The sequence below is a fragment of the Prionailurus bengalensis genome, chromosome A2 (genome assembly GCF_016509475.1).
Source record: "Prionailurus bengalensis isolate Pbe53 chromosome A2, Fcat_Pben_1.1_paternal_pri, whole genome shotgun sequence".
Classification (NCBI taxonomy): Eukaryota; Metazoa; Chordata; class Mammalia; order Carnivora; family Felidae; genus Prionailurus; species Prionailurus bengalensis.
Genome location: NC_057348.1, coordinates 16,662,779 through 16,679,091, shown reverse-complemented (window position 1 = coordinate 16,679,091; position 16,313 = coordinate 16,662,779). Strand labels below are relative to the sequence as shown.

Here is a 16,313-nt window from a genome sequence, read left to right as displayed (position 1 = left end):
GGGTCTCTACTTAGGAGTTTAAACCAACTAAAAATTATGATTTTTGTTTTCATTGTGTAGCGAGATAATAGAGATGATTCCCAAGGTGAAATTCTACTTGGGAATGACTAAGGTGGTGGGATTTCCACTGTCTAATGGAAGAGTGTTCCTTGGTGCTCTTCTAAAATGTCAGTGATAAGAGAGGGAAAAATAGTTGCTGTTTTCAAATAACTGTACCATACTGCTCATTAGCACTATTAAAAGAGATTGCTTGACTTTAACGCCACTAATAAGAGATCAGAAAGAACTCTATGTGTTTTTAATATATTTTGAAACCTGGTAATAGGCTTCTGAAAGAATAAGATACTTTATATACTGTTATTTTTTAATAGTGAGTGTGTGTTACATTCTCCAAGGTGTGCTTCATTTGGTTTAGAGGGACAGACTAGGAAAGCTAAGAAATCAGCATGTTTGCATTTGTAGCAGAGAGGTGTTTGACTGAAGGACTTCCACCGTAATGTGTATTTGTAAGAGTACCAGAATTTTCTCCAATCAACCCACATAGTGTAGCCTTTCTCTAGCATTTCTTAAAGGCTAGCCTCCTGACATTTGTTTCAATTATATCATTAAATTATTTCAGGAATGTTGAACAACAGACAACAAGGAGTCCATTCAGGGGTCTGCAAAAGCAAATCTAAATCCAGTGTTTAATTCAGAAATAACTCTCCTGTATAGCTATGCTCCTATATGTTGGGATGGGGGTTGGTGCTTATGTAAAGATGAGAAATTATAAAGTGGGAAATTATAAAGAGGAAACATTCCTCCTAGCTCTTAATTGCCTCAGAGATGTTACATAGACTTCTAATGGAAATTTAAAGATGTCAATTTTCAGAGAAAATAGGAGAGAAATGTTTCCATTATTCTTCTTTACCAAAGTACAAATACATAAATAACTCTCTTGGAATTCAAATCATAATAATCTGGGTGCACAATGTAATTAGGCTGCCAAGTGTAGTTCTTGCTGTGGACAAATAGTTGAAGATTAGAGGTGTCTTTTCTCCTAAATAGAATCATAGTCAAACCAAAACAATGCTTATATCTTCAGTTTCTTGAGTACATTTGACCTGTTCATGAAATAGTTGTACCATTTCTATCTGAGCAGAAGATAAAAATCAGTTTGAGGAGGTTTTATACCTAATGTTTGATTTTATGTAAATGACACCTTTGGTAACCAGCTTGAAACATTCTAGCCATGTAATTCAGAAGAAAGGAAAACTTTTTCTGTGGCTATTTGCTTTTGTCTAAACTTTTCCTCCCTTATTCTCGCACATAAAACACTTTATTGTTTGCAGCACATTTAATATTACACCTTTGTATTTGCAGATGTTTGCTTTCAACTGTAAATAACAAAAATGTAGCTGAAACCAGCATAAACATAAAAAGAGACATATTGGGGGTGCCTGGGTGACTCAGTCAGTTAAGTGTCCGACTTCGGCTCAGGTCATGGTCTCGTGGTTCGAGACCCACATCGGGCTCTGTGCTGATAGTGCAGAGCCTGGAGCCTGCTTTGGATTCTCTGTCTCCCTCTCTCTCTGCCCCTCCCCCACTCACGCTCTGTCTCTCTCCCTCAAAAATAAACATTAAAAAAAAAAAAAAAGACATTGGCTTGTATAACTTGAAAGTCAAGAGTGGTATTGGCTTTAGGTATAGCTAGATTCTGTGGCTCAGATCATGGTGTCAGATTTATTATAATCTCTGATTCTCCTCTCTCTGTGTAAACAAGTCAGAGTCAGATCTGGAAATTCTTTTAAGAACAGCTCAATGATTGTTGGAGGAGTCCTCATAAAGCACCATGCTTTGGGTAAGGGTAAGGGATGATAGTGGTGTGACCTGAGTCCCTACCACCCAAATAGCTTACCTGATCATGGGGAGATCACTGAGACTCCTGTGTTAACTGTCCTGGATTTTCAGCCAGTGATTCACATATAGAATCTGTCAGATTAGTTTCTATATAGCCAGGAGCTGAGTCACCTTCAGCTCTTAAGAAAATTGATCTTGGGGACGCCTGGGTGGCTCAGTTGGTTAAGTGTCCGACTTCAGCTTAGGTCATGATCTCACTTTGTGACTTTGAACGCTGCATAGGGTTCTCTGCTATTGGCACATAGCCCACTTCGAATCCTCTGTTCTCTCTCTCTGCCCCTCACCTGCATGCTCTCTCTCTCTCCCTCTCTCTTTCTCTCAAAAATATAAACATAAAAATTTTTTTAAATGATTTTGATGATCTTTAAGTATGAATAATGAGCAAGATTTTGGCATTGTTTTGGTCAGTTATCATAGAAGGTAGAAGAGAGTACTTGTGAAATCCACTCAAGTGCTGTGGACCCGTGGAAGCTGGGAGAAGGCTGACCAGCACCTACAGCAGAAGCTGCCATCTACATATAGGAAACCTCTGTGTTGGCAGTGATGGGGCAAACTGCCTGACTTTAGGAACGTTTACGTTGCTTAGTGGAGGGCACTTTTGGCCATGTATGAGAGCTGTTCTTCAGAGATTTTTCAGAATCTACTCACAGAGAAAAAATAAACTGTATGCGAATTTTTTGCAAGTTAAATATTTAGAAAGGTATTGTACAGATTTTGGCTTTAGGTTCTTTACCTATCAAGAACAAAAGAAGGATGTTTATTCAGTTTATGACATAGAAGTACTTAATAAAATATTTATGAAATGAATCTATCAGGGGAGTAGATGAGTAGCTCATTGATTTCTACAGTGTTTATGTCTTAAGGCTTATGTCATAGGCCCTAAAATTCAGAATGAGGCTGCAAATAGAGGAATTTGTAAGCAGTGATGCAAAGCAATTCAGACTCTTATGGATGGTTTTATTACCCATTACCTTTTCATTACCCATGACTCTGACAGTCTCTGCCTTTTAATTGGTGTGTTTAATCTGTTAATATTTAGTAAATGTGTCAGTAACGTTGGGTTTAAGATCTACCCCCTCATTTTTTTTCTATTTATTTCATCTGTCTTCTGTGTGTTTCTTTCTTTCTTTTTGGATAAATTTACATTTTCCCCCAAAATACTTCATTTTATCTTTTTCTATTGGCTTATTATCCGTTCTTCCTTATTTAACTTTTTAGTAGTTTCTGTCAGGAGTGGTTATCAGAGAGAGTGTAGTGCGGGGACCCCTAGGGACTTGAAGACCCTTTCAAGGGAGCCATGAGGTCAAAACTGTTTTCATAGTAATACTAAAACATCATATTCCTTTGTCACTCTCATTCATTCATAAGTATACCATGGAATTTTCCAAAGGGTACATGACATGATTAAATGTGAAGGAAATGAGAATCCAGCTGTCTTCTGTAAGCCTGACATTAAAGAGATTTCTAATATATAAAACTGTGCCACTCTTAATAATTTCTTTAGTTTTGGAAAAGAAAGTTACCATATTCACATATGATAGGTTTGTTGATGCTGTTTCAAAATTAATATTTTTTGTTTACATTTAATTTCTAATAATGGTAAATTTGCATAGATAGAATCCATATGAGCAAAAGCTCTTTGAAGAGCAGGGGCGCCTGGGTGACTCAGTCAGTTAAGCGTCCAACTCTTGATTTTGGCTCAGGTAGTGATCTCCCGGTTCGTGGGATCAAGCCCTGCATCAGGCTCTATGCGGATAGTGTGGAGCCTGCTTGGGATATCCTCCCTCCCTCTCTCCCTCTCTCTCTCTCTCTCTCTCTGCCCCTACCTTGTTCGTGTGCACATGTACTCTCTCTCTCTCAAAATAAACATTTAAAAAACATTTGAAGAGCAAAAAAGGAATCCTGAGACCTAAAAGTTTAAGAACTGCTGGTCTGTGGTTTACAATATGAATATTTATCTCCTTATAGTCTCATGCCAAATACCATTGTATCTATCTATAATTGTAAGAACCTACTTATATTTTGCCCCCTCCTGTCCATTGTACTGTTACCATACATTCTTTTTATCCTGTCATATGCTATGAACCCCAGAATATATTGTTATGTTTTTGCTTTCAACAGTTCATTACATGTTAAATTTTTTAAACTTGGGAGCAAAGTCTTATATTTACCCACATGGTTACCAGTTCTGGCAAATTTTATTCTTTCATGGAGATTTGGGCTCTTTCTGGAATCATTTTCCTTTAGACTGAAGAGTTTCCTTTAATATTTCTAGTATTTCAGGTCTAATGGTCATGAATTCTCTCAGTTTTTGTTTGTCTGAAAAGTGTTCTTGTCCTTTTTTTTTTTTTTTTTTAACAGACTTTATTTTTTAGAGCAGTTTTAGGTTCACGTCAAAATTGGGTGGGAAGTGCACAGAGTTTCTCTATGACCCTATCACCACACATGCACAGCTTCACCCACTATCAATAGCCTGCCAGAGCAGTCCATTTATTACAGTCAGTGAACCTACAATGACCTATCATTACCACCCAAAGTCTATAGTTTGCATTAGGATTCTTGGTGTTGTACACTCTGTGGGTTTGAGAAATGTGTAATGGTATGTATCCACCATTATAGTATCATACAGGATAGTTTTACTGCCCTAAAAATCCTCTGTGCTCCCCCTGTTCATCCTACCCTCCTTGTCCACGTCCCTTATCACTATCCCTGACAACCAGTGATCTTTTTACTGTGTGTGTAGTTTGGCTTTTTACAGAATGTCATATAGCTGGGCTCATGTAGTGTGTTGCCTTTTCAGATTGGCTTCATTTAGTTAGCATTATATATTTAAGGTTCCTTCAGATCTTTTCGTGGCTTGCTAGCTCACTTCTTTGTAGCACTAAATATTTCATTGTCTGGATTAACCACAGTTCATGTATACATTAACTAGCTACTGAAAGACATCTTGGTTGCTTCCAAGTTTGTGCAAGTTTTTTGTGGGCATAAATTTTCTCCTCATTTGGGTAAATATCCAGAATCATGATTGTTGGATCATAAGAGTATGTTCAATTTTGTGAGAAGCTGCCAGACTCCTTCTTACCTTTATTTTTGAAGGATATTTTCACTGGATATAGAATTCTAAGTTGATATTTTATTTTCCCTTTCAACACTTAAAAGATGTTATTCCATTTTTTCCTTATTTAGTTTTTCTTTTATTTTTTTTTAATGTTTATTCTCAAGAGACAGAGACAGTGTGAGTGGGGGGGAGGGTCAGAGAGAGAGAGGGAGACACAGAATCTGATGCAGGCTCCAGGCTCTGAGCTGTCAGCAAGAGCCTGATGCAGGGCTCGAACTCACAAACTGTGAGGTCATGACCTGAGCTGAAGTCGGCCACCCAACCAACTGAGCCACCCAGGTGCCCCTATTTACAGTTGTTTCTAATAAGAAGGATGTACTTCTCTTTGTTCCCCCAAATATGATATTTCTTTCCTCCTTTCTGTCTGCATGGAGAAAAGTCTTAATCTTCTCATTAAAATTGGTTTTTAAGAATTTGATTGTGATGTACCTTGGTGTTGTCTTCTTTGTCTAACCTCTCTGGTTTTTTTAGCCATTTGGATCTGTGGATTGATATTTTTCATCAAATATGGAAATAGATTTTTTTATTTCAATTATATTTTCCAGCTCTAAAATTTCGGTTTCGTTATTTTTAATAGTATCAGTTTCTTTGCTCTTTGTTTTCCTTTAGATCCTTGAATGTTCGTAATGTTCAGCTTCACTTTTATTTCTGGGCATGTTTCTAGTGACTGACTTTTCCTGTGATTATCTGATTAAAATTTTCCTGCTTCACGTGCATCGAGTAATTTTCATTTGAGCACTGGACATTGTGCTTGTTACATCATTGAGTTTCAGAGTTTTATTGTCTATGAAAGACTGATAGGCTTTGTTCTTGGCAGGCAGTTAAAGATCAGTTTGATTCTTCAGAAGTTTGTTGTTAATTTTTGGTAGGTTGGGTCCAGAGTAGTCTTTTCTCTTGGGATGACTGCCACTATCCAAGAGGTGGTCTTTCTTGGATCTTCACTGAATGCCTTAGGTTCACACCAAGGTCTCTTCACTCCGACTGGTAGAAGCTCAGATGTTTTCCAGTCTTCTGTGAGCTTTGGCAGTTGTTAGTTTATAGCTCATCTCAGACACTTCGAGCTGCAGTCTTATCTCCTCAGCTCATGAGACCAGCATGCTATGCTATGCTTAGGTTTTCCTCCCTGCTCTGGGGTCTGGTACACAAGGAAAGCCAGGATACTCAGGGCATACCTTCTTTTGTCCCTTGTTTCTGGTATGGTAATCCAGTGCTGCCTAATGTCCAATGCATGGCAACTGTTTTTTCATGTATTTTGCCTAGTGTTTTGGTTGTTTACAGTAAGAGGGATAGTTCATTAACAGTTAACTTGTCATGGCCAAGAAGCACAAGACTGTGGAAGGGCTTAAACAAACAACTTTATTGAGGTAAAACATACCTACCATAAAATTTAGTTGTACAATTCAGTGACTTTTAATAAATTCACCAAGTTGTGGGGTGCCTGGGTGGCTCTAAGCATCCGACTTTGGCTCAGAGCCTGGATCCTGCTTCAGATTCTGTGTCTCTGTCTCTCTCTGCCCCTCCCCTGCTCACACTCAGTCTTTCTCTCAAGAATAAATAGATGTCAAAAATTAATCAATTTACCAATTATGCAGCCATTACTATAACACGCTTTTAGAACGTTTTTTATCCCCCCATAAGATTTTTTTATATCCCTTTACAGTTAATCCCCATACCTACCCCCAGCTCAACAACAGATCTAGTTTTTTTTTTTCTTTCTTTCTTTCTTTCTTTCTTTCTTTCTTTCTTTCTTTCTTTCTTTCTTTCTTTCTTTCTTTCTTTCTTTCTTTCTACTTATTTTATTTTGGGGGGAGAGTGTAAGCAGGAGAGGGGCAGAGAGAGGGGGACAGAGGATCCAAAGTAGGGTCTGCACCACCAGGCTGACAGCAGCAAGCGTGATGTGGGGCTCGAACTCACAAACCATGAGATCATGACCTGAGCCGAAGTCAGACGCTCAACCGACGGAGCCACCCAGGTGCCCTGTATCTGTTTCTTTCTTGATAGATTTGCCTTTTCTGGACATTTCATGTAAGTGGAATTATATAATGCATGGTCTTTGTGACTGGCTTCTTACATAGTGTAAGGTTTTCAAAGTTCATCCTTTGTTATAGCATATATCAGAATTTCATTTTTATGGCTGAACACTATTCCCTTGTATAGATGGACCACATTTTGTTTAGCCACTCACCACTTGATGGATGTTTGGGTTGTTCCTGATCTTTGGCCGTTAGGAACAATGCTGTGTGGATATCTGTGTATCTCATTGCATGTGCATTTTCGGCTCTCTTGGGTAGGCACTTAACAGTGGAATTGCTGGGTCATATGTCTGATTTATGTTGAACTTTTAAGAAATTGTCAAATTGTTTTCTAAAGTAGCTATATCATTGTACATTTCCACCCCAGCAGTATGTGAAGGTTCAGTAGGAGAGTTTTTATAGAAACAAGTACCCAGAGAAAAACCCCATAACTGTTATGTGCTTCCAGCAAAATCTCGTTGGATATTCACCCTGTATCTTAGCTTCTTAGCCTTTTATCTCTGATTTGTCAGCTTTACCTTTTCTAGTATTTCTGTGAGAAAATGTAAACAAAAGTCATCTATTCTGCTATTAACCCTTTGATCTGGATATAACAGATGACAGAACAAATGAGTTTTGATCTTCCACCCAAACTTGTCCTGAAAGACCAAAGGCTTGAGGTGTCAGTCTTTGTACCCCTTTCCAGACCATAGTTTCTGACATTAAGATGTACTCTGACTTGGATAGCTAGGGACTTACTTGGATCCAACCTTCCTAACCAGTTTACAACTGCATTCATCTGGCTAGTATCTCAAAAGACAGGAGAAGGAAGCCTTTAGAGTGTTTTTATTTCTCTGGCCAACTTTTTTTTTTTTTCATCTTTAGGGCTTTTGTATAGATTTTAATTCCCTTGGAGGTACAGATTGTACTATTGTGAATTTTCATTAATTTACATATTTTGTGTGAGGTATTAGGGATAGAAAAAGAAATAAAACTGAATACTAGTCTTCAGGAAGTTCATTCTAAAGAAGTAGCCACATATATAAACCAAGAACACAGTGGGATAATTGCCATATTAGAAGTATGTACAGGAACGCCTGGCTGGCTCAGTCAGTAGAACATGCGACTCTTGGTCTCAGGGTCGTGAGTTCTATCCCCATGTTGGGCATGGAGCCTGCTTAAAATAAAACAATAAAAAATAAAAAGTATGTACAAAATGCTATGGGAGCACAGTGATTAATGGTTTGAGAAGATGCATCGGTGAAATGTCACAAAACATGACTTTACCTTATAGCCAGTGTGGGCAGGATGGAGCATTCTAGGTAGAGAAAGCAGTTTTTGCAAACACATAAGGTGAGTACAAGACCATATATATAGGGAACAATATATTTGGGTATGGTGAGTTTGGTGCATATGGGGTAGTGAACAAGACAAAAAATATGGAAAAGTCCTATTTAAGTTCTCTTAAGATCTTTGTGTGCTACTGATGTGATTATTATAAGTATGATAGGTACTTGGGAGCCAGTGAATGCTTTTAAAGCAGGGGAATCAGATAGTCTCATGTTTCCCTTGAGCGAAACAGGCTCATTTGAAAAGTTGAGATTGGTAGCAGGGAGATCAGATTGGAGAGTATTAAGAATAGTTTAGGCAAAGTGAGGGACTAAGAGTGGAGATGTTGGGGATTCATGCAAAGACATTTGAGAGGCATTGTGGTCAAGGCTTTGCAAACAAGTGGGTATGGAAGAGGCAAGGATGGCCCACCATCCTCATTCATTGCTTGGTGGCATAAGATCCCATTAATTCAGTCTAGGAGATGAAGGAAAGATCAGGAAGAGGTTTGGAAATAAGTTCATTGTGGATTCGAGCTCCTTACAAGATTCAGGGTAGGAATGGTGGCCGGTAGGCAGTTGTATCTAGGTTTGAGACATCAGTAAATTAGTGTTTTTTTGAAACCTTATGATATCTACACCGGGGAGGTGTGTAATGGGCAGAGAATTATTTGAAGAGTGCTATGTGGTGCTGGATGGGTGGTTTTGAAAGCTTTTGATGCTGAGAGTAAGCGTCTGTGAGAGCCCTCCTTCTCTGTTTTCCTCCAGTGTTGTTCCTTCCTCTTGGTCATCTTGTGCTCTCTTCCATCATCCCTCATTTGGTGAGTGTGAAGTCCAGCTTTCCCTTTGAGGCCTGAGACACGAATCATTGCTGACTGCTTGCATGACTGAGAGACAGCAGTTTTTACCAGCGGCTTCTGGCTTTTAATTAACACTCAGACACAGTGTAGTAGATGTCCTGAGTGTAACTATGTTATGTTAAAAGAGTGGCTGTAGAGTGTTTGTTGGATTGATGGAATTGGAAGAGGATGGGATCAGGGGCCATGAGTCTTTCCTCAGTTGATGGTCCTATCTTTGGCTTTGGGGCAGTTTGCAAAAGGATGCCACATGAAATCACTTCCTAGCAATAGAGAGAAATCACATTTGAGCGAGGACTGTCAGAAACCAGAGCCCAGATCTCTGCAGAGCAGATAGTTAAGTTGCCCAATAAGTACAGCCTGGTTGCTAGCTGGGGGACCAGAGAGAAGCCTCCAGGGCTGCGCTGCACTCAGGGCCAGATGGAAAGAGTAGGGGCCTTCTGGTTCGCAGAGATGTCTTTAGGACCTTCGTTCCAGCTTTCTCAGTTCCCCTTTTCTGAGGGAAATAGATGCAGCCTATGTGTAATCTAGTCAGACTGTTGAAACACTGTTTCTAGAAACTGTCTTAAAGATCTTTTTGTTCCTGTCCAATCCTCCCTTCCCTAACGAGTACCTTTTTTTTTTTCTTGACAGAATGAAGTGTGGCGCCTTATCTAGAGCCAAACATTGAAATAAATAATTTTGCTCTTTTTGCTTACCAAAGGTGGTGGCAGCTCCAAAACAGAATATACTGAGCTTTTATTATTTTCAGTTGACATATAGAGGGTCACACACTGCAGGATTTTGGTTGAATCATGTGCAGTGTTTCTGATAAGCTCAACTTCTTCTGGATTCATGCTGCCCTGAAAGATAAAGTTCCTCCTTGAATAATGTCTTACATTTCATGTTCCAAGGGGTAGTATTTAAATTAAATTCAGGAAGAGAGAAGCATTAGGTGGGTATATCCTGCTCTCTCTCTGGCAGGACTCATTTCAGCCAACCCCACACTCCTAAGTTCCAAGGCGTGTGGGCTTTGTGACATGGTCATCTCTGTTAGTATAATAAAGATTGGAGTTTGCATTTGTCGTGTTACACAGCCAGTGTGTGATTATCAGAGCCATCCAAAAAACTTGAAGTCATTCCCTTCTAAGCCAAAAGGACTTGAAGCCTCACCTTAGGTAATGTGAAGGTACTTGGGCCTTCCTTGTCATATTCATGTCTGATCATATTCCAACCAGATTCCCTGGACTCCAGACATGTCCCAGATGAAGGCCGACAGCAGGGTGAGCTGCTCAAGGCAGGAAGCTCTGGCTGTCTGCCGAGCCCTCTGCCTGCATCTCATTGTGTGTTCTCATCTGGCCACTGTTCACGTAGATTCCCACCACAGTGCTCCATTGGCTGATGCCCCATATGAGGCAGCAGATGGAAAAGGCTGATTATTGCTGAGGCCCTGGGAAAACATTGCTTTTGCACCCATCAGAGTGCCTTCCCCTCTCTGATGGGTTCCTGGGATCTCAGCAAGACCACTTGCATTAGGTAGATGTTCTCTACCCCATGAGATAGCTTGTTTGTTATATGTTTGGGACCGTTGGTACAAGCTAATGGTCTTTTCTGGTGCTAAAGGATTTTTATTTGGCAATAGGCATTTGAGAAGGTTACTAACACTTGTTTTAAAAGTTTATGTATTGTAGAGATGCTAATATTTTAAATGGGACTTTTCTGGAGTAAAGGAGGTTTTTCATGTCAGTGTCCATCAGGTGCTGTCCTTGGCTCTGACTCTGGCTCCAGGTATTGCTTGGCATTGGGCTGAAGTAAGCACTAACCAGTTTCTGAAATCATTTCACATGCCATTTGCAGACCACAGACCAAGAGGCATACATGAATTTCAGTACTCCCTAGAGTGCTTCATTTTGGTGTATGATTTCTGTGATGTAAAGTTAGGTACCCTTCATTTGAACATTTCCTTTCTCAGTCCCAGTTGCTCAGCACTCAAAAGGACCACGAAATCTCCTAGACAGAGCTCAGTGGACTGTGCTCTGTAACTGTGTTTTTAAAGCCCTACCAACCTCACCAAGTCAGAGATTCAATTAGAAAGCTGTTAAATATATGCTAGATTTATTTAGCTTTTGAACACATACCGCATTCAGAGGGAAGCAGAACATTTCTGTTTGCACAGTACCCTCACTGAGAGCCTGGCCTCTTCTCTAGGATCAGGAGCCTTGAGATGGTTGTCATCTCCAGGGGCTCTCTGTAGCCGTTGGTATTGCTACTCATTTCCGAGAGCTACAAGAGAACAGCTGAGGGTGTGTTGGAAGTTTCCTTGGCGCAGTCAGGCAATTCTTGATCCCTTGCTACCTGAGGTCTTATTGTGAAGCACAGCCACAGTCCCTACTACTGGAAAAAATAACCACAAAATCCCAAAGCAAAACATTTGAAAATAGAGTTACAGTGTGCTGTTTGGTCTTGTTTCCTGAAAACAGGTTGAATCTGTAATATTCTTTCTGCCCTGCCTTCTCCCTCCTGCTCCCACAGCCTCAGAAAGTGGAAAAATGGAAAATATGTAAAGCTTTTATAACAAATCAAAGAAAGCAGATTTGTAGCAGCCCAAAGCCAAGGGAGTTTCACCTTTCTCTGGAGCCGGTCCAGAGCAAAGTGAGCTGAACAGCTCCTTCATCACCAGCGCCTTCATACTGTTTATGGAAACGGAGGAATCCAAACTGGGGGATGGTTTGGGAGTAGAAAAATTCTCTGCTCTAAGCAGCTGGCAAAAACATGAAGTACCCGTCATAGCAACTGTGGCTGCTATGTCCATCTGAAATCTTTCAAAGGGGAATGCTCCTAGATCTTTTCCGTGGAAAAGCACATTTAATAGCGAGGGGCTTGATGCTTGGTGGTGGGCAAAGGTTTGGGGAGATGGCCTTGCATGGCAGGTGCTCCAAATGCCACAGCTGCTGGCCCCTTACCTCCTGGCGGTGCCCAGTTAGGGGGGAACTTGGCAGTCTTGACTCCAGCACAGCTGGAAGAGGGAGTATTTTTAGGTTTGTCATCATCTTACCAGCTTCGGATGGAGTATCTTCTGTGTCTTAGCATCCTCTCATCTGTTCACTGACTTGGATGACCCTGGTCTCCTTCCCCCCCAGTACTACGATATGTCTTTAGGCTTTCCATTCCCAAGCTGGAGATCCCAACCTCCAGGGAGCCTCCCCTGCATGCTGAGACTGTTTTCCTGCAGTCTGGCTGGTTCTGCCTTTGGAGGAGAGGTGACGAGTATCCACGGAGAGTGGAAAGGCCTGGCTGAGGGCAGTGGTGTGGTCTGACCTTCCAGTTGTGTGGTGAAAGGTCTTCAGAGCATTTTCTTTTGTCCTGGAATCACAGAATGTCAGAGCCAGGAGAGGTGGGGCTCACCGAGTCCCAGCCTCACTTGACAGTGTGGGTACTGAAGCGCAGAACAGGGACCCGAGTGGTCCGTTGTCACATAGCACATTCCTCCTCAGGGAAGGGGACTCTGAAACAACTGGAAATGTATAGCTACATCAAGGATGTAACTTTGACTTTGGGCAAAGAACTTGGTTTACAGGAAGGAGACCAGAGCCAGATGCCAGGATTGAAAGATGCGGTGAGACTGGGGTGACAGCAGCCGAGCTGACTCCAAGCCATGCCCACTTAGGCTCCTGAATGGGGTCAGGTGTCCCAGCTGGGGAAAGAAAGGAGGGCTCTGGAACAGCAGGGCATCACTGACATGACGTCTCATGCCACCACTGTTGTGTTTTCTTTTGCATTTCTAGACGTCAAAAAAGCCTAAGACAGCAGAAGCAGACACCTCCAGTGAGCTGGCTAAGAAAAGCAAAGAAGTATTCAGAAAAGAGGTAAGGTTTAGTGGGTGTGGGCACTAAGCTCTGTAGGCCTAAGCTTAAGCCCTTTCCTTTCTTGTCCTAATGCCTTTGGGCGTTCCCTTGCTTCTGTGACTGTATAGTTGTCACGTGACGAGGGCACGTTGGAATGGTCCTTTACAGGTAGGTATTAAGCACTTTCATATCCATTGTCATTTCATCCCTGTAACAGCTCTTGAGGTAGGCAAGACAGGAATTGTCATTCTTCTAACACAGGTGGTGGACCTCTTAAGGTTCAGACAAGGCAAGTTCTAGACAGAAAACCTGAATTCAGGTCCTCTGGCTCAAAGTCCAGTCCTGTGTCTATGACTTCTCATTTGGTGGCTGCCTTATCCTCACAGGATTGGGAGAAAGCAGCTCTTCTTCTGGCTACTGGAAGTGTGTGTTTCCCGCTGTCTGCCCACGAGCCTGGTCTGCCTCGGGCATCTAGGTTCTAAACTCCAGTTTTGATTCACTGACTGTTGGAGGAAACAGACCTGTAAATAAGTAATGGCGGCTGTGTGAGGAGTGTGCCAGCACAGGGCTAGAGGTCACTGTTCAGGGTGTCACGAAGGGCTCTTGTGTAGCAGGTAGGAATGGACCGGGTGGATCAGGAGGGATAGAACTTCAGGCTGTAGAATGTACAGGAGTAAAAGAAAGCCTCGTCCCTCCCAAGGGATTGTAAGTAGTCTGGGGGTTTTGCACAGGGTATGTGAGGGGTGTTGGAAGATGAGACTGAACAGTCTCGTGCTTCTTCATACAGGGTCTGTGTGTCTGGGAGTCGCAGGGCCCCACTGCCGACTTGAAGCTGGGAAGAAGGAATTCCCTGGCTATACTTGGGGAAGTGGATTGAAGCGAGAGAGTATGGAGGCCAGAATGCCGTAGAAAAACGTTGAATAAAAGCCCTTTCCAGGGATAAAACTTAGTTTCTCGCTGTCCCTGAGTGAAATTATTGGTGTTTTGGCCCAGCCCACCAGCAGCTTTGTTTAGTGCCTGCCTCGTGATATAGCCTTATTCTTTGAACATCTGAAGCTTCCCTGAGTTTCAGGGATGGGTAGACCCTGTCCAGGGTGCCTCCTGACCAAATGGCTGTCATTGACCTCTTTGCTTCCTCTGTACCCTGGGATCTTAGCACCACAGATACTTTTGGAGGTCCTGTGCCAGGGTCTCTTTTGAGAGCCACTGGGTAGGACAGACGCTACAGCTCGGGAGGACACTGGAGTTGTGTGTTGAAGAGGGTCCTACCCTGGGTCCTCTCCCAGCAGCTGTCACACCACACGCACTTCCATGTGCTTCACGTTGTGTTGTAGGAATCAGATGAAGTGTGACGCTGGGGTCCCTGACTGACTCCGAGCTTGTGACCCTTAATCTCAGGGTCCTGAGTTCAAGCCCCACATTGGGCGTGGGGCCTAGTTAAAAAAAAAAAAAATTAAAAGAAGTTCACACAGAATCTAAGTGACCTTCTATAACAAAATGCCTGTGTTTCTGGGGTTGCTGAGCCTCCTGCTGGTAGCACTTGCACACTCTCTCTGCTGTGCCTCCTGGGCTCAGAGAACTCAGTTCCACTCTGTGCCAAGCACCTGAGATTTATTAGCTGAAACCTGGGGCTACCATGAGATGCAGCAGAGGAGTCCTGCCCTGGCTCTCCCCCTCCTGCTCAAAGTCAGGCTTGCTCCCTCTACCCCAGGAAGCACTTTCCTTCCCGGGCCCAACCTAGGGTCATCTTCTCTTTTGCCACCTCCCCCCGCCCCTCCCCGGCAGAGTAGCATCCTTCTGTCTAAACCAGCCAGCCTGAGTGGTGAGAAGGGAAGGATTGGCTGTCTGATTATTTCCCCAGCACAGGCCCTTGCCCTCTCTGGACTTTTGAGCAGTGTGTGCATTTTCTCCTGCCTGCAGATGTCCCAGTTCATCGTCCAGTGCCTGAACCCTTACCGGAAACCTGACTGCAAAGTGGGAAGAATCACCACAACTGAAGACTTCAAACACCTAGCTCGCAAGGTATCCCCTCTCCCCTCTGCTTGTGGTCTGGCAGTGTTCTGGGAAAACCGTGTACCTTTCACCACAGAAAGTGGCTTTTCTTTGCCAGAAGCCTGGGCTGGGGACCCAGGAAGAGAGAGGGAAGGTCTGGGAAGAGAGGGCACCCTACTTGAGGATAGGGTTGGTGTTTTCTAACAGACTTACAGAGCTGAGCTTCCCCTTTCTGCTGACCCCAGCACCAGCCTGCCCCAGCCTGTCTCTTGATTCAACCTCAGTCTTGGTGAGAAGGGCCCTGAGGCACCAGGCTGGTCCTCCCCCGCTAAAATCATTTCCACTGTGGTCTCTCTTCCTGTGTCCTGGACAGCTGACTCACGGCGTTATGAATAAGGAGCTGAAGTACTGTAAGAACCCTGAGGACCTGGAGTGCAATGAGAATGTGAAACACAAAACCAAGGAGTATATTAAGAAGTACATGCAGAAGTTTGGGGCTGTTTACAAACCCAAAGAGGACACTGAATTAGAGTGACTGGTGGGGCCAGGGTGGGAGGACAGGCGAGCAGGTAGGACAGACTCGGAGAAATCCTGCGGGCCCGCCGCCCCACCCCTCTGTCAGGGCTATGCTACCGGTGACGTGTCGCCCTGGGGAATTCAGACCCACAGGTTTTCAACTGAAAACCAGGAAAATGAGCTCCATCTACAACAAGTGATCCCTGATCACTAGCCGTTGGGGTGTGGCTGGAGGCCCATCAGAGGCAAGGGCTTAGGGAAGGACCCTGCTAAGATCCTGGCCAGGCCTAGCCCCACTCCCAAACCTGGGTCTCCTCCTTGGCGGTGCTGTCAGCGCACAGACCCATGCGCATCCCCACCCACGACCCCTCACCCTGACGATCTGTATTATATTTTAATGTATATGTGAATATATTGAAAATAATTTGTTTTTTCCTGGTTTTGTTTGTTTTTCGTTTTGCTTTTAGCCTCTACGTGCTAGATCACAGGAAGACTTTGTAAGGACAGTTTAAGTTCTCCTGCAAGGTTTAATTTGTTATCATGTAAATATTCCAAAGCAGGCTGCCTTGTGGTTTTGGCCAGCCTTGTGCTATGTTGATAAGATTGATTTACTGCTTAAAATCACTTTACTTTATCCAATTTTTACTGAACTTTTTATGTAAAAAATAAAATCAATTAAAGAACTTGACACGTGTGTTCCCTAAAAGCTAGTCAAGCATGTTTCTATATGGTGGTGTCACTGGAGAAAGGAGCGACGGTTGCCATAG

At 42.7% G+C, this 16,313-nt stretch overlaps 1 protein-coding gene across 1 annotated transcript in view; it reads left to right on the top strand.

The window, feature by feature from the left end:
• Positions 1 to 16,234, top strand: part of SETD2 (SET domain containing 2, histone lysine methyltransferase) — a 127,065-nt gene extending 110,831 nt beyond the window's left edge. The window contains exons 19-21 of the mRNA XM_043587268.1: positions 12,979 to 13,059; positions 14,959 to 15,060; positions 15,404 to 16,234. Coding sequence (XP_043443203.1) covers positions 12,979 to 13,059; positions 14,959 to 15,060; positions 15,404 to 15,565 — 345 coding nt within the window. The 3' untranslated portion in view covers positions 15,566 to 16,234. The remainder of the gene's footprint in view (positions 1 to 12,978; positions 13,060 to 14,958; positions 15,061 to 15,403) is intronic.
• The last annotated feature ends 79 nt before the right edge of the window (positions 16,235 to 16,313 follow it).